Genomic DNA, 18,486 nt, shown 5'->3' with positions numbered 1-18,486 from the left:
GCTTTCTCTTCTTCTCTGTTTATATTTCTCCTTTCTCCTGCCACTCCCTAACCTGATGGTGCCAGCTATCTTTCCATGTGGATGACCCCAGGGAAAACTGTCAATTACTGAGTACCCAACCATAAGCAGGACACTTTTTACACATCATCTCACTGATCTCACACCCATTTTCTACCTCTCAGGTGAGGAGGCAGAGTCTCAGGGAGGTTCAAAGACTCACCCAAGATACCAAGACCACACAGCAGATCCGTGCTAGAGTCAGGGGGTGAGTCCAGATCCTTCTGGCTGTAAGACGCCTACTGTTGTCACTATACCATCTCTCTCAATGACTCAGGCTCCTGTCTTGTTTCAAAATCAACAAGTCTTCTTCTCTGACTCGTTTCTCCGCCTCATAGAGACTTTCTGAAACCCATTCGCTACGTTTCTCCCAATGACCAGGCTCACAGCGTTCAGGTGTCCCTGGCTCAGCTCTCAGCCTTTCACCTGCTCCTCCACGGCCCCCTCCTAATCCTGTCAACTGCCAAGTACCACCTCTCACTTCGTCTTTCCCTTCCCCAAACCAGCCCACGCACCTCTGCCTGAACACTCTACTGGGCCATATTATTCCCTTAGGTAAAAACCTCTGTGGCTTCCCTTTGCTGAAAGAAAATAATGACCAAAACCTACACCTCTTACTCAAAAGTCCAGCTGACTTTTTGGGTCATAACTTGCAGGTCATAACTTGCAGAGCTTCCTTAGAAGTAAACCATGTGCTGGTGAAACCAGGCAAGTAACTATCCCCCGAGTGTTTGAATGTCCCATTTTGAGGCTTTTCTTTAGGCTGCTCCCTCTTATAAGAACTCACTCTTAATCCAGCAGACACTCCTCATCTGCACAAACTCTACCCTGTCTCATGTATTACACATACACATAGACACACACACATGCACACCCCTCAAATGCCTTCCACCACCTTCGAGTTAGTTATCACTCTACATCATTAAGCCTTCAGACTTTTCTCTTTTCTTAGGGAACTTGGTTTGTTGTACTTTAGGTTTATTATTCACTTCGTCTTCTTCAGTTCAGTCAGTTCAGCCGCTCATTTGTGTCTGACTCTTTGTGACCCCATGAATCGCAGCACGCCAGGCCTCCCTATCCATCACCAACTCCCGGAGTTCACTCAGACTCATGTGCATGGAGTCAGTGATGCCATCCAGCCATCTCATCCTCTGTCATCCCCTTCTCCTCCTGCCCCCAATCCCTCCCAGCATCAGAGTCTTTTCCAATGAGTCAACTCTTTGTATGAGGTGGCCAAAGTACTGGAGTTTCAGCTTTAGCATCATTCCTTCCAAAGAACACCCAGGGAAGCTCTAAATTCTTTGGCTTTAAGAAAAGGAATGTTTCAGACTTCAGTGTATTCTCCAAAATCTTTAGTCCAAAGGACATAATAGATGACTGATAAATATATATTAATTAAATGTACCTCAAACTTTTAAAAAATATAGCAGTGTGAGGTCACATTGTATTTACTTACTTTTCTAAATTAAAAAAAAAAAAAACTGGCCACACCTCAAGGCATATGGGATCATAGTTCTCCAACCAGGGATGGAACCCATAAGCCCGGCATTAGGAGCATGCAGTTTTAACCGCTGGAGCAATAGGCAAGTCCCAAAGTCACATGTTAAATGAATGCTTACACGATTTTCCCCTGGTAAGCAGAAACAAAATGTTTCACACAAATAGTCTCTGAGCATCTTGAGATCAAGAATAAATGATGACTGTGAGTGTCTATTCTCAAAATGATAACCTGTTTCCTAATTTAGAAGGAAGAGAGGGCAGATAAGGCTACACAGAAAAAAAAGAAACAATATTAGGTTCTGCCCACTGTCATATAAAAATGGAGAGAAAATAACTTACAGTAGGATGCATGTCCATAATAAAATAGGATGAAAAATGCTGAATTAAAAAAACTCAGTTTACACGGAGCTCTCCTGTGACACATAAATATTGTCAGGTAAGGTAAAACAGTGCAATGTTAAGATGTTGGTAACTTAGTAAGATGTTAGCCTCTGAACATGTTCTTTGGTTGTTCATTATATTGTAGCTTATGCCTTCCTAAGTGGATATAAGCTCCCAGAGGGGAAGATCCAGACCCGTTGTTACCTGGCTCTCCTGACACTCTGGTGTTTAAAATATTATCCTTGGGATGGGGCTTCCCAGGTGGTGCTAGTGGTAAGGAATCCACCTGCCAATGCAGCAGATCCAAGAGATGAGGATTCGATACTTGGCTCAGGAAGATCCTCTGGAAGAGGGCATGGCAGCCCACTCCAGTATTCCTCCCTAGAGAATCCCATGGACAGAGGGGCCTGGCGGGCTACAGTCTATAGGGTCACAAGGAGTCGAACACGATTGAAGTGATTGAGCATACACACACTCTTGGGACTCAGCATTAAAGAGGGTCTTGGCTCTTTGAAGGCCTCATTCTCAAATAATTAACACAACTTTGGAGGATGGTTTTTGAGGCAAAATCCAATACATGGCCACATTTATTATAAGAATACAAGAATTTATATCAGATGCAAAGATTTGTCATTATTCAGTTACTAAGTCATGTCTGACTCTTTGTGACCTCATGGACTTGCAGAAGACCAGGCTTCCCTGTCCTTCACTATCTCCCAGAGTTTGCTCAAATTCATGTCCATCGAGTTGGTGATGCCATCCAACCATCTCATCCTCTGTCATCCCCTTCTCTTCCTGCCTTCAATCTTTCCCAGCATCAGGGGCTTTTCCAATGAGTCAGCTCTTTGCCTTAGGTGGCCAAAGTACTGGAGCTTCAGCTTCAGTATCAGATGCAATGATACTCACTAACTCAATGGACAGTGGGTTTGAGCAAACTCTGGGAGATAGTGAAGGACAGTGAAGCCTGGTGTGCTGCAGTCTATGGTCGCAAAGAGTTGGACATGACAGTGACTGAACAACAAAATGCATATCATGGATACAGGAAAGTTGCAACTCTGACTTCTCTTTAAGCCAGTTCATGTTAATTTTCTATGAAACAGAAGAAACTTTGAATTGTGGACAACCATACTCTCTATGCAATGCTACTGATCGTGAGGAGGAGTCACAAGCAACTGGACACAGCAGGGTCAGGGCAAATCCATCACCAACACTGGTCAATCGATCCAAAATGTACACTGACAAAAAGTCAATGCTGTCCCACTGAGGCTGAACATTTACCTTCCCCAAACAGTCTGTAATTGCTTAAATGCTTAATTTCTGAAATTCAAGGCATTTCTTTAAGTATGAATCATGTGCCAATGTGAAAGTTCCAGATTTGGGGAACTGAGACATTAGTGATGACAGGAAGCATGAGGTCAGACGATGACAGAAAGGACTGAATTCACTGCACAGAGAATTCTCCAGGAAATACCATCTGTACATCTGAAGCTTAGATATGGTTTGTATAACCAAGACGGCCACTAAGATTCAGCCAGGACAGGGGTTCTTCAGTGATTGACAGTCCTATTTAAAAGTTAACAAAATGACTCCTAGAACCTTTGCATTCTGGAAGAAAGGTAGGGTAGGGAATTGGAAGCATACAGAATGCAGTATAGTCATAGATCCAAACCCTCCCCTCACTCACCACAATCATCTGAGCCACGTAACTTTCAGGTCCGGTATATTCAGTTGGGTCTTTCACCTTCACCAGGACTAGGAAGTACAAATAATGCCACATATTGTGTTCTGACTTGATGTGTTCCTCAAAAGAAACCGTTTTATTATCAAACTTGTCCCTCTCGAGTCCTGCAAAAAAACCATGAGACACAATGTGTGTAACGTGTCATTTAATCAGCACTCACTTTTGGCATAAAAACATAATCATTATTGTGAAGAAACATTTTCTGAAAGAGTGTGACAATTTAAAATGTTACGATTAAAAACAACGCAGTACAAGACCTCCAGAAAAAATGCCAGAGTTTTTCATTTCTTCCCAACTAACATTATCCCCTGTGGATCCTGGGAAAAGTGGAGTCCTACTATAGACGCAAAATTTGCAGACAATTTAAAATGTAACCAAATAAAAATTGTCAAATTATAATAAATTGGACCTCAAGTCTAAGAAAAAGAAGTCAAAATGATTGTGCAAGAAAAAGCATGCTTGCTAATAATTGGGGCAGGAAAAAAAATGCCATTTTATCCAGGAACTTGGGTAGAAAGAGAAAAAAGGCAGCTAACAGTCATCTCTCTTCAAAACCACTTGTAATCAGTGAAGGGCAAAAGAATGTCCACAGAGATCTGTGCTCCGAATGCAATAAGGATTCACAGGCTTGTCCCACCCTTAGACTACTGTGTTCCAGGCATTCTGGGGAGGGGAAGGTCTGATCAATTTCCAGGGAATATTTTTTTAGCTTCTGGAAGAACACTGAGGAGAGGATCTGGGTAGCAAGATGCTTTTCTCTCAAAGGCTGAAGGGGAGATGAAACGAAATGAATGGAGATGAAGAAAAACGTCTATGGAAAAATGAATCAGGCTGCCAGGTAAAATGGGATGTTGGGATTCAGTCTGGTTTTGCAGTTCGGATACTGGAGAAGAAATCTGGAAATTGAATTCCAAAACTGGCTACTTTCTTCCTAAACATATTTTTTTTTTAAAAAGTCATCTGGCCCTTTAGGCATGAAGAAGACCCTTTAAACAATAAGATACAAAGTACATAAATCAAAAAAAGTCTGTCCCCAATGAAGGTGTGACCTTTTAAATTATATTATTGGATATTTTTACGGGAAATACCATAAAATTTAGCTGGCTGATGGTCATGCCTCATCTTACTTGACCTATCGTCAGCTTAGCATGCTTCAAATAAAAATCCAATCCTCTCCCCAAAACGAGCTCCACCCACGTCCTCTTTTCATTCCAGTCTTTCAGTTTTCAAGCCAAAAGTCTGGAGTCATCCTTGAATCCTCTGTCTCACATGCCACATCCAATTCATGTTGAAATTCATTTGGTACTTTTACAATTTGCCCCACCTTCACCTTCCTCTGCTGGGTCCACAAATCTGTTCTCTACTAGGCTCATGAATACCATTTTTTCTAGACTCCATATATATGCTGTAACTATACAATACTTGTTTTTCTTTTTCTGGCTTACTTCACCCTATAAGAGGTTCTAGGTTCATCCACCTCACTACAACTGACTCAAATTCATTCCTTTTTATGGCTGAATAATATTCCATTGTATACATGTACCACAACTTCTTTATCCTTTCATCTGTTGATGGACATCTAGGTTGCTCCATGTCCTGGTTACTGTAAATATTGCTGCAATGAACACTGGGGTACAAGCATATTTTAGAATTGTGGTTTTCTCACGGTATATGCCCAGGAGTGGGATTTTTGGGTCATATGTCAGATTTCTTCCTAGCTTTTTAAGGAATCCCCATACTGTTTTCCATAATGGCTGTATCAGTTTACATTCCCACCAAGAGTACAGGAGGGTTCCCTTTTCTCCACATCCTCTCCAACAATTATATATGTTTGTAGATTTTCTGGTGATGGCCATTCTGACTGGTATGAAGTGATACCTCATTGTAGTTCTGATTTGCATTTCTCTAATAATTGAGAAAGTAGCTCTGACATATATACACTGTGCGTGTGTGGGGGGCGGGGCAGGGGGGTGGTTAGTGGCTCAGTCTTGTCTGATTCTTTGCGGCCCCATGGACTGTAGCTCACCATGGAATTTTTAAAGCAAGAATGCTGGAGTGGGCTGCCATTCCGGACCCAGGGATTGAACCCAGGTCTTCTGAATTGTGGGCAGATTCTTCACCATCTGAGCCACCAGGGAAGCCCATATATACACTATCGTATATAAAATAGATAGTGGGAAATTACTAAATAACATAGAGAGCCCAACCTGGAGCCCTGTGATGACCTAGAGGGGTGGGGTGAAGGGAGTGAAAGGTATATATATAATTTATGACTGATTCACATTGCTGAATGGCAGAAACCAACACAAAATTGTAAAGCAATTTTCTACCAATTAAAATACTTTTTAAAAATTAAAAAAAAAGAAATTATTTTGGCTGTATCTTCAACATATACCCAGGATCTGATCACCTCTCACCACCTCCAAGGCTACCACTCTGGTTCGAGCCATTATTGTCACTCATCTGGTTTACCCAAATAACCCCCAGGCCTCCTTGCTTCCATGTTTCCTCTCTAAGGCCTGTTCTCAGCACAGCAGCCAGAGTGGCCCTTTAAAAATCTGAGTAGGATAGTGTCTCTCCTCTGTTTTAAACCCTGCAGTGGTTCCTCATCTCCTCAGGAAAAAGGTCAACTTTCTTACAATGGCCCATGAGTAGGGTTGCCAGGGAAAATATAGGATCCACAGTTAAGCTCAAAAATTAAAAAAATAATGAATAATTGTTGAGTTTAAATATATCCCATGCAATAGCAATTTGCTAAACCCTATGTGATGTGGCCCTCCAGCCTTTCTAATCTTATCTCCCATCTCCTATCCCTGGCTAACTCTCCCCAGCCACCAAGGGCTTCTCTGCTCTTCCTGGGACCCAGATCCCTGCCTCAGGGCCTTTGAACTGTTTCCTCTCCCTACAGCTCTCTTCTCTCTGATATCTCTTGGACTAACTCACTTGCCTGCTAGTTTTTCTCAAACCTCACTTTCTCAATGTGGCTTAATTTGATTGTTTTATGCAGTCTGTCCCTCCCTTTCTACTGATACTTTTGATCATGCTTTCCTTTGTCTTACAGTGTTTTTCATCTCCAAACAGACTGAAAATAGCTGTATCAAAGGTGTTCAATTAAACTGGACCACAAGTCTCAGGTATATAGGTAAAAATTATTGTGCAAGAAAAATCCAGCCTGCTAATTAGCACAAAAGAAAGGCATAATGTTTTATCTGGGAACTTAGATATGAGCTCATTATGTTGGTTATTTACTGCATGTCCACGGGTAGATATATGTGTCTCTTTTCTTCAACAGTGGTCCCTGTAGTTTAGAACATTGCCTGGCACGTAGTCAGCACTGAATAAAATATTAATTGAGTGAATTAAGAGTATATCACTAAGAACAAAACAGAATTGAAGAGATGCAGGAAAGAGTGGAATATAAGCAGAAAGCAATGAAGCAGCAGAAGCTGTAAACTGGCAGAAATCAGGAGGCAGAGCCGCAGGTAGAGAGAGGGAATGAGAATGGCCCTAGAAAAGAGAGAAAGGGGGAAGCCGAGAAAAAAGTCGGGTAGTAGCGTATGGTGGCGCTGCGGGTCTTGCTGAATTAAAGCACCTGGCTCTCCATGATGGCTCTTTTGCTTACTGCATTTGTTATCTTAAATTGCTCATGTAGTCTTTCAATAAATGCTCATTATTTTAAGAAAAAAAAAAGGAATATGTCACTAGGATTCATATAATCCTAGGATGTTCCACTAGGATGCATATAATCAAAAACAAATAATAGCAGTATTGATGACATGGATAAATTGGAACCCTCCTATACTTCAAAAATCGTTTAGCAGTTTCTCAAAACTTGAACACAGAGTTACCATGTTACCAGCAATTCCACTCTTAGAAAAAAATGTATGTCCACACAAAAGCATATACATGAGTGTCTGTAGCAGCATTATTCATAATAGCTAAAAAGTAGAAACCCAAATGTTCATCAACCAATAAAAAGATAAACAAAGTATGGTGTATCCGTACAACGGATATTTTTCTGCAATAAGAAAGTACTGATGCATGCTAATATGAACCTTGAAAACATACTGAGTGAAAGAAGCAAGTCACAGATGACCACATATGATACGATTCCATTTATACGAAATGCTTAGGACAGGCAAATCTAGAGTGACAGAAAGTAGATCAGTGGTGGCCTAGGGCTGAGGAGGATGGTCAGTTTGATGGGAAGGAAGGGAACAGTGATGGCCAAAGGGTAGGAGGTTTCTTTAGAGCGCAATGAAGATGTTCTAAAATTATGATGATACATGTACACCCGTGGCTGATTCATGTCAACGTATGGCAAAAACTACCACAATACTGTGAAGTAATAAATAAATTAAAAATAAAATTATGATGCTAGATACACAACTCTGAACATGAGTCTATCATAAGATTATGTAAATTATATCTCAACAGAGCCATTACAGAAAAATGGAGAAAATTTTAAAGTAGCTTTCTCCTAGAAGCCAATTCAAACAATTACCTACCTACGTACCTGTTGCAAGGTACATAGATCTATAAAGATAAAAAGATAATGTCTACCATCAATCAATCCATAATAGGGTAAAGGAAACAGACAAATTGTATTATATTCTAAGTGGTATAAACTATCAAAGAAATATGAAGGAGGGCAAAACGAGTTCTGACCAGATACATTTTAAAAGGTTTCAACAAGGCATAAAGTTGTAAACGTCTGACCTATGAAACATGACCTTGGCAAGCAGAGAAGAGATGATCAGTAAGAAAGGGTACTTAATTTTTACTGAGCACCTATTTATGCCGAGAACTATAAAGATGTTTAAATATGCTATAATAACAACAATAATCAATCTGACCTTTCAGCATGTGAAAAAAGAGATTCAGAGGGATTTCATTGATTGCCCATGTTAATACCTCTACTTAGTGGAAAAGTCAGCCAATATTTAAATAAAAATATTCCTGACTCCAAATCTATGTTATTTTGCCTCTGGGCAGGGGAAATAGCACAGCAAAAATTGAGATGAAAGCAAATGCCCTGTTTGGGGAACTGTCAATTCTTCTGGTATGGTCAGGAGGGAACGCTCGGACATGAAGATGAAACGGTACATTTGGCACAAACCCTGAAAAGTTTTACACACAAAGCTAAGGAGTCTGCACTTTATTCTGAAGGCTTCTGAGTGGAGCCTAGCATACTGGGTGCTGCGCTTTAAGTAATTTCTGCTGACAGGATTTAGAGGAAGACTGTGAAAAAAAAGGAGAGGGTGGGAGTCCAGGGGGCTAGGGCACGGGAGGAGGCTTGTAACGGAGGGAAACTGGTTGTCTTTCATCATCATTAGATCTTACTCTCTACGCATCACAGTCCACTCGTGTGGTTTCAACCAGCATCACGCTGATGATTTCTCAATCTTTCTTCCCAGTACCGACCTTTCTTCTCAACTTTAGATTTTATTTCCCGCTGCCTCCTGAATAACTTTACAGGCATGTCAAACTCAACTAATCAAAGATTTATGTTTCTAGCCCTTCTTCTCTTCTGCTAATGAAGTCCCTGTCCACCAAGGAACCTGATGCTGCCCTCACACTCATGGACTAACTATCCACTCTGCACACGTCCTGTGGCCGCCCTGACTTTCTCACTATTCTCCAAACACACCAAATCCTTTGAAAACCCTATGCCTCTATCTAGTCTCTTTCCCACTTTATAGGAATTCCTTCTCCAAGAGCCAGCTCAACTCCTGGCACCACTCTGACTCCCTTGGTTGATCCTTTCAGTGTCTTTCTGCAAAAACTTGTCTGTTTCTATTGATTCCTTAGGCTCTACTACTTTATTGTCTGATTTATTTTTTGTATTACTGGCAGCTGGCATAGCAACTGGAAAACAGCTGACATTCAACTAAAGTTGACAGAATAATTGAATATATGAATAAGAGATTGAAGAGGACTCACAAATGAAAACTGAAGAGGGCTTGATGTCCAATTAGAGGTATAGATTTAGTAGGAATGAAGGATGACTGACTTTTCTGACTTGGTGAGCGAGTTTAAGGTAATATCAACAAATCAAGAGGAAAAAAAAAGAAGAAGAAGATTTTAAAGGGAGGATATGTTTGATATGGGATGGGTTCCGCTTAAGATGCCTATAGAAAAATTAATGCTGGGATGCTAGGTAGGAAGCTGGGAACTCCAAAAAAGCATTCAAGATGTAACTCTACTACTTCAAGGATAAATGACATAAAACAACAATGAAAGCCAGAGCACTGGATGAGATGACTAAAAAAGAAAGAAAGGATGGGTAAGCAGAGTTCTGTGTGCCCAATACAAACTTTTCCAGAACAATGAGAAGACTACACTTATGCTGTGTTTCACACCCAGGACGACTAAGGTAAGGGCACATATCCACTCAGCAGCCAGGCATTCCTATTCCTCTCCTCTGCTCTATTTTTTCTCCTAGTCCTTGTCATCATTTGACACTGTATGTGTGTTAGAAAATAAGCTCCATGATGACAGTGCTTTTTGTCTGGTTTTGTTCACTGCAAGATCCTACTACACTGTGGATATAAGTATTGAACAAATAGGTGAATGAATGACTTTCATGCATAAGTTTAGAGAATAAGAGAATAAAACATTGCATACCATATAAGAGAATAAAATCACGCATAAGGTATAGAGGAGGGATTAACATACCAAGAGAAGAACACAGATGCTTTCCTCACCAAATAACCTTTATTTCCTATTCAAGCATCTAGAAAGATCTTTAATTCCAGGAGTCTAACTCTCCTTATGATAGGAATTCTGACCTTTCTCCGTTTTGTTATTCTGTTGCACTTCAGCCTCTAGTAATTCAAAATTAATAGTTAATGTGGACAACAGAGCCAAACTGTTTCCATGCTTACTGCTTCAGCTCTGTCACGTGTTCATCACCACCCTATCATGACTGCCTTCTGGATCCCTAGCAATTGTTTTCTGAATCATAACTGATACACCTGGTCATGTCTTTAAGGCTTAGAAGTCCCATCTGCTCTCATTGCCTGTCACAGTACCTACCTCTTCTGCAAACGCTACTATGAGTATCCTTGGAATACTCCTAGAGCCAATTCCTACTGGGGAGAATCCCTTATTTGATACCATATTCCCCTCTGGATCACAATTTAATACCAGACTGTTCGAAGAACCATTTCTAGATTAAACACAACTATTTTATAGTCTTCTAATACACCTCCCAAGTATCCCACATTTAAATCACTCTTGAAGATATATTATTATAATATATATGGTATATATTTGGGCTTCCCTGATAGCTCAGTTGGTAAAGAATCTGCCTGCAATGCAGGAGACCTCGGTTTGATTCCTGGGTTGGGAAGATCCCCTGGAGAAGGGAACGGCTGTCCACCCCAGTATTCTGGCCTGGAGAATGCCATGGATTGTACAGTTCATGGGGTCACAAAGAGTCAGACATGACTGAGCCACTTTCACTTTCAGTGGTATATATTAGATCTTATATGTAATAAGCGATTCCAGGAATGAATGCATATCTACATATACATGATCATAACACTTTATACATATTTCTGCCTTTTGAGGGCAGAGGATAAAGAACCCTTAAGTTACTGAGGTCACAGGGATTAGCAGCTATAGGAACTTGGAAACACTTTTCAATATTTACGTTTCCAATTTATTTTAAACGTTCATACTAAATTTGTTCTACTTTACAAAACAGTTGTTCCAGTATAAAAAAAAACTATTTAAATTTGCTGTTTGGTTAACTTACCTAAATGGCCTCTCAAATATTTGAATAAATATGAAGTTTCTGAAAAATACACTACATTGATCTAATACTTCTTGATCTGTGTGTGTGTTAGTTGCTCAGTTGTGTTCGACTCTTTGCAACCCCATGGACAGTAGCCGGCCAGGCTCCTCTGTCCATGGAATTCTCTAGGCAAGAATACTGGAGTGGTTGCCAGTTCCTTTCTCCAGGGGATCTTCCCAATCCAAGGACTGAACCTGGGTCTCCCACACTGCAGGCGGATTCTTTACCATTTGAGCCAGGGAAGCCAATACTTTTTGATATCTCACACTATATATCACTGTGGATATGTGTATGCCACAGAAACTATACCCTACATGTAACAAAATTTGGAATAACTTGGAATTAGTGAAATTAAGGTTTTTGTCTACAATATATAGTAATTTAGGATTTACTTGCTTTATTTTCCTTTATAAATAATAAGCCACATAAGTATAGAGACAATGTTAATTTGGAGGTGACTAATTAGATAGTCATTCATTAAGCAAATATTTATGAATAATCTCCAATACATACTGAATTGGCCAAAAAGTTCATTTGGAGTTTTCCATTACATCTTATAGAAAAACTCGAAAGACCTTTTTAGCCAACCCAATAACTGGAAGCATAAAAATGGGTAAGATGTAGATGTTGATCTCCTAAAGAAGAGAAGTTACCATGTATTGAAAGCTTACTTTCAGCTAAGCACTGAGTTAGGGATTTTTATACACAAGATTTCATTTATAGCCACCACAACCCCAAAACATGGCAGCATATTCTTCACTTTCAAGGTGAAAGAAGGCTTGGCTAATATCACAAAGCCAGGATGGGGAACCAGTGTAGACCCACATATATCTGACTGCAAAGTTCATTTACTTTCTATAACATGGCAATGCATAGTATCCAACAGAGGAGATAAGACTACGGAAAATGTGTACAGTACCCTAGAGCTAATCATGATTGACAAATTTAGGAGTGAATGTGTCTGCTTCAGATTAGTAAGACCAGAGAATGGTGAACTCATGCAAAAACGATTTTAGATCTGGGTCTCAGAGAGAGGGTGGTCGTTCAACAGCCTAGGAGTCTGGGCATTCTAAACAGAAACACCATAACTGAGAACAGAAGAAAGAGTTAAAGATGAGTAACACAATTGAACCAGACCTTGAGCTATAAATGGGAGAACAGTGGAAGGAAAGACAGGCAAAAAAAGGAAGAGGCCCAATTGCAGGGCATCCTACATGCCAGGAAAATCAGCGTTTTTGAGTTATAGTCTGTACAATGCTATTGATGGTCTTTTGAATAAGGAAATGATGAGCTCAATGTGGAAAATTTTGTCTGGCAGCACTGAATAGGTCATTTGGGGGTATGAGCCAGGGTAAGCCTGAAAAACCAAGGTGTGGCTGTGGGAATATGTGGAAGGAAGTGAGTGAGATTGTGAAAACAGATTCATTAGCATGTGGTAAGTAGTGCATCTGGAAGAGGAAAAAGGAGATGCTTAGAATGATGGAGAAGCTGCCAGCCCAGTAGGTTGTCATCAATTGCAATATGGAAGTCAGGATAAGCTGCTGGGTTAGAGGAGGGAGATAGAGAGGCATGATGTACGGGTTCGCAGACATGGTAAAATTGGCTGCCAAGAAGTCATACCTTTTAAAATGTCAATCAACTGTGGAAAACAAAGGATGAAAGTTTGGAGAGAGTCTGGAGCCTTGGCTACATATTTGGCAATAAACTGCATAGAGCTGTGTTAAAGAGGTCAGCAGAGGGAAGACACAAGGAGTCAATGATAAAATCATGGGTTCTGAGAAAGTCTGAGCCCTTGTGATGGACCCAGAGAATGTGCAACCTGAGCTAGAAGAAAAGGTCAGCAGGAAATTCATGTTGAGGTTTGAGACAAACACTTCCATTTGGGGAAGAAGCTTAATGTGATATTTTAAGGAATTTATAGGTTACAAGCTTTTTGATAACTTTGAAAAGCCAGAGAAGATTTTGATATTGAAGGGAAAGCTCAGAGGAGCAGGAATGGGGGTGAAGTGATGCACTTATTTGCTGTTCATGCTTCTTCTTGTTAGAATAGGGGAGACAGGATCATGCCTTAGGATGAGGTTCACATTGTACTGACAGGTTTTTCCAAAGAGCCCATGTTTCAGAGGCAGGGTTCTGACACAACAGTCATTGTGATTGTGAAGAAAAAGGCTTTGAGGAAGCAGGGTAAAGGCAAGACCACAAGACACAGGAAACTCTTCAAAGGCAGTTGTCTTTCTTCCTCTGTGAGGCTCACCCTTCTGTTAATATATAATAACTCTCTTCTCAAATCCCCCAATTATTGTACGACATCTTCCTGACGCCATGTCAGTCTTGCGTTCCTCCACCTAATCTAGACATATAAAGAGAAGACTTTTCTGTGTCATGGCCTAGCAAGGCCTTCCCCAGCACTGTGCAATCTGGTCCCTGCCCTTATCCACATGGCAACTCCTAAGACTCCCAAACCTCCTCAACAAGAAATGCAAAGGCTGTGTTTCAATTCATGCTACTGGCCTTCTCTGCTTGGGCACAGTTGATAATCTATTATATTCTTCCCAAGGCTATTTTCTCCTTTTACTTTCACATGCCACCTGTGCCTGGCTGTCCTCACACCATTCATACTGGATAGTTCTTGTGTGTGCGTGATCCCCTTTCTCTTTCAGCTTTTCCATGCTGATGTTTTCCACTGGAATCCCATTGTCTCCTCTTCTTACTTGGAAGCCTTCCTCCACACTCTAGCTTTTGCTATCCCATTCAGGCTGAGGACTCCCCAGTACTGTCTCCTTCTCTGAGCCTCAGACATATATGTTCACCTCTGTGCTGGGTGTATCCCACTGGGGTGTTCAGTTGTTGCTCAGTCGTTCAGTCATGTCCAACTTTTTGCGACCCCATGGACTGCAGCATGCCAGGCTTCCTTGTCCTTCACCATTTCCTGGGGCTTGCTCAAACTCATGTCCCTTGAGTTGGTGACATCATCCAACCATCTCATCCTCTGTCATCCCCTTCTCCTCCTGCCTTCAATCTTTCCCAGCATCAGGGTCTTTCCCAATGAGTCGGCTCTTCCCATCAGGTGGCCAAAGTATTAGAGCTTTAGCATCAGTCCTTCCAATGGATATTCAGGGTTGATTTCCTTTAGGATTGACTGGTTGAATCTCCTTGCAGTCCAAGGGACTCTCAAGAGTCTTCTCCAACACCACAGTTTGAAAGCGTCAATTCTTCAGCGCTTAGCCTTTTTTATGGTCCAACTTAGTACACACCTCATTTTCAGTACTTTCAAAGCCAAATTCAGCCTATGCCTACCTAAAATTGTTTTTTTTCTTCCATTCTCAGACTCAACTTTTGTTACTATCATCCACCTAGGCACTCACATTCTTTCATATCCATTACAAACCACTGAGATTTAAGGATTCTGTGTGTGCTTATGCAAGCTCAATCATGTTCTACTCTTTGCGACCCCATGGACTGTAGCCCAGGCTCCTCTGTCCATGGGATTTTCCAGGCAAGAATACTGGAGTGGGTTGTCATTTCCTCCTCCAGGGCATATTCCGACCCAAGGGCTGAACTTGTATCTCTTGCATCTCCTGCACTGGCAGACAGATTCTACCTCTCCAATATTTAACTCTATCCATTACCCTGAATATTGCCATCACTACCTGTCCTGGATCAAGGTTTCTTTACCTCTTCCGGACAATGGCAATAAACCTCTACCTGGTTGCTCTGCCTCCAGTATTGTTCCCCGATGAACAACTTCCCATAGCTGCCACAGTGATTGAAAATAATAATTACACCCTGTATCTTCTATTTAAATTTCTATAATGATTCACCATCTTCACCATCTATAATAAAACCATAAGGATAAAGTCCAAACTTTTTAACATAAGAGGTCACGCATAGCCTGGCCAGTCTCTTTTGCTGGCATACCCTGCTCTGAAACTTTCACTTTAGCAACATCAAACTGTGAAATGAAGATTCTTTTCATCTGTTTATAGGAAATGAACATTCTTTTCATCTGTTCTCCTCTGCATGCCTTTCCTTATGCTAGCCACTCTGCTTCTGCCCACTTTCATATGGCTCTCTCCTTTGTATCTTTTACCATCAGCTCCATCACCATCTATTCCAGGAAACTTTTCCTAACTTTCTATGCCCTCTACTACAGACCCATGAAATGTTAACAACCTTTAAACTTCTCTATCATTCCCCTAATGCATTAGACAGCAATGGTATTTTTTTTTCTATATTTCACATTAGACTGTGGATACCCTGGAGACGGGCATGTTGAATCTGTGCTTGTTTCCTTGGAAAACAGCTCAATTATTACAGGTTAACATCTGGCACACTTCCACCTGTTGGAGTGACACTGGGAAGGCTTGGATGAGCCATTCAGGGAAAAGAGACAGGTGACAAAAGGTGAACTGAGGAAGGAAGGGGATTATTGAGGGTGCAGTTTAAATTACATAGAATAAGTGTTATCTACTATATAATGAATGTTGAAGCCCTTATGCTTATTTTGTGACTTCAGCTCAATACGGAAAAATAGATGTTGAGTATCACCAGGAGTTGGTGATTATTCAAGGAGGGGAAAGGGGGACTTCTCTGGCAGTCCAGTGGTTAAGACTGTGTTTCCACGGCAGGGGGCCTGGATTCAACCCTTGGTTGGGGAATAATATTCCACATGTCACATGGCGCAGCAGGCAAAAAAAGAAAGAAAGAAAGCAAAACTACACCCATGTTATAGCTTCTATAAAAGAAAAGGAGGGGAAAGGATCCTAGGGTGACTAAGCCAGCTAAAGAGACAACTAAAGCCAGAAAGGGCTAAGGTCTATGAAGCAGAGGGTGGAGCCAAAGGACATAATGAGGACGAAAGGAAAGTTGGGTGGGTCTGAGAGAGGAAGAGGAAAAGGACAGGGTGTGAGAGACGGGGAGAGAAAGACAGAAACTGGGAGAAAGCAGAACTCAGAATGGAAGACAAAGTGCTGCCAGGGAGTAAGGAGGTCAAGCTGCTGGAACACTCGTCTGTGGATTCATAGTCCAACCAAATAAAATAAAAATCACTCTATTGTTTAATCAATATGTTATTGTGATGAAAAATCTGTTTGCCAGTTGGTGGAACCTTCTGGCATTTTGCAACACATGCTATAGTTAGAGAATCATACAAATGGCAGAAATAATGACAAGAGAGCTTTGGGATGTGATTCTTCTATTTCTGGAAGCAGAGTATCCCGGTCCAATGCTCAGTTACATAATCTGAATTTTGTCCAGCTTTCATTTTGAAATAATTTTTCCCAAGGCATGACAAACAAAAAATCCTTCCATCCCCTCCTTTCTAGTGGGTAGTTTCTTTCTCTCTTATTTTAGTATCTTGAGAACACTTACCACAGATGAAGCACGTGGTCTTTAGAATTTCTTCTTTTTTCTGTTTTTCACTTCTGAGATCAGCAAAAGTATCAATGATAACCCCAAAAATCAAGTTCAGAACAATAATGATGACAATGAAATAAAAAAGAAGGTCATATATCACACGGGCAGCAAACAAGGGCTCCTGAAATAAAACATTTTAAAAACATTAAAAAAAAAACCCCTCTATCATGTATGTATACAAACCCACATTTTCAAGGCATGTTGATTTAGCATACTGTCTAGCAGAAAGTACATATTCAATAACTGTTTGCTCAATGACTATAAGCAGTATTCCAAGTTGGAAAAAATAAGACCCATTTTCTATCTTCGTTTACTTTATAAGTTTTGTGAGGAAAACTTTCCAGTCTGTCCCCAGACTCCTTCCATGCACTTGTACTCTTCTTCTCCAAAGGAGGGATTTATCATGTGTTAAAAATCACTTTACATGTAATTATGCTAAATGCATTTTGGTGCAGTGGGCGCCTATCCCAGGAGCTACCCAGAAGGTAAACAAATGCCATTTCCAAAGGTCAGAGAGACTGGAAATTTGAGTATCATCTAACGGTCTGTCCATTTCTGAAGGAGATTTTGCTCTTGGCCTTATAGGGTCAAGTACATTCAACTCGAGCATATTTCTACTTGATAAATGTTATTAAAATACACACTAGAGATCAGATAATCTAGGTGTTTCATAGATGAAGAAACGTGAGATGGATGGACAATGTGATATGGCTGGCCAGTTAGAGGACTGAACTTGTTCAAGCTCCCAGTGGGGGACTTGAGATGCTGCCACCAATGAGAAGTTTTTCAGCCTTGCCACTTTGATATATGAAATCCTGTTAGAATCCGTTCAGATCAGATATGCCTTGTGGACAAATAATGGAGGTTGTCCCTATTCAGAGGCAAAGAGTAAATCTCCACGCCTGCAAAAACCAAGAGACAAGAGACAGCCTGGTTTCTGTTATTTATGTAACAATCAAACTCCTCCATAAAGTCAGAGAAGTCATGATTTTGTTGCTGTCATACAATATACAGTTCAAAGTTGCTAAGATGTCATGACCTACTAACATATATAGATTTTTAGGACATTTGCTATTTCTATGGAATTCTATTATACAATGGGTTGCTTTCAATAGCTACCATTATATTTTTATAGCAAACAACATAAAATGGAGTACCCTATAAACAAAAACTGGGTTGTAAATGCTGTTAAGAAAGGTTAAAAAAAAGACTGTGTGCTCCGTGAAAAACTATTTTTCTGCAGCTTACATCTTTCGATGGTCTTCTCAGCACGTCGCCCACGCCTCCACCATTCCTGAGGCCCTGGTTCAGGACAGTCACAATGCACATTAGAAGAGTGTCACACGTCCTTTCAATCCCATCTTCATATTCCTCATCAGCTATAAAAACACAAAGTCACACTGTATAGCAAACTCACGTTTTTAGAACACTCTTTTCTACATCTAAAGATCTGTTTCTTTATAACTGTGCCAGGACACACTTTTTTGAAGTCATATATTAATAACACATTTTCTGTGTGGCATCCCAAAACTGACACAGACTGATAAAGCCACATGTATAATATCCCCAAATCACTTTTTCTCCCATCAGT

General features: G+C 40.6%; 1 protein-coding gene across 2 annotated transcripts in view; it reads right to left on the bottom strand.

Annotated features, from left to right (window-relative positions):
* ITPR2 (inositol 1,4,5-trisphosphate receptor type 2) overlaps nucleotides 1–18,486 on the bottom strand; it is a 596,562-nt gene that overhangs the window by 62,254 nt on the left and 515,822 nt on the right. For both annotated transcript variants that reach the window (XR_001918100.1, XM_005680737.3), the window contains exons 53-55: nucleotides 18,144–18,274; nucleotides 16,851–17,016; nucleotides 3,623–3,783 (exon numbers count right to left, since the gene is read on the bottom strand). Coding sequence is in view for 1 of the 2 variants with exons in the window: in XM_005680737.3 (XP_005680794.2) it covers nucleotides 3,623–3,783; nucleotides 16,851–17,016; nucleotides 18,144–18,274 (458 nt within the window). In the remaining variant the exon portion in view is untranslated. The remainder of the gene's footprint in view (nucleotides 1–3,622; nucleotides 3,784–16,850; nucleotides 17,017–18,143; nucleotides 18,275–18,486) is intronic.

This window comes from Capra hircus, chromosome 5 (genome assembly GCF_001704415.2).
Source record: "Capra hircus breed San Clemente chromosome 5, ASM170441v1, whole genome shotgun sequence".
NCBI classification, from domain to species: Eukaryota; Metazoa; Chordata; class Mammalia; order Artiodactyla; family Bovidae; genus Capra; species Capra hircus.
Note: the sequence above shows the minus strand (reverse complement) of the source record. Positions and strands in the feature narration are given on the sequence as shown.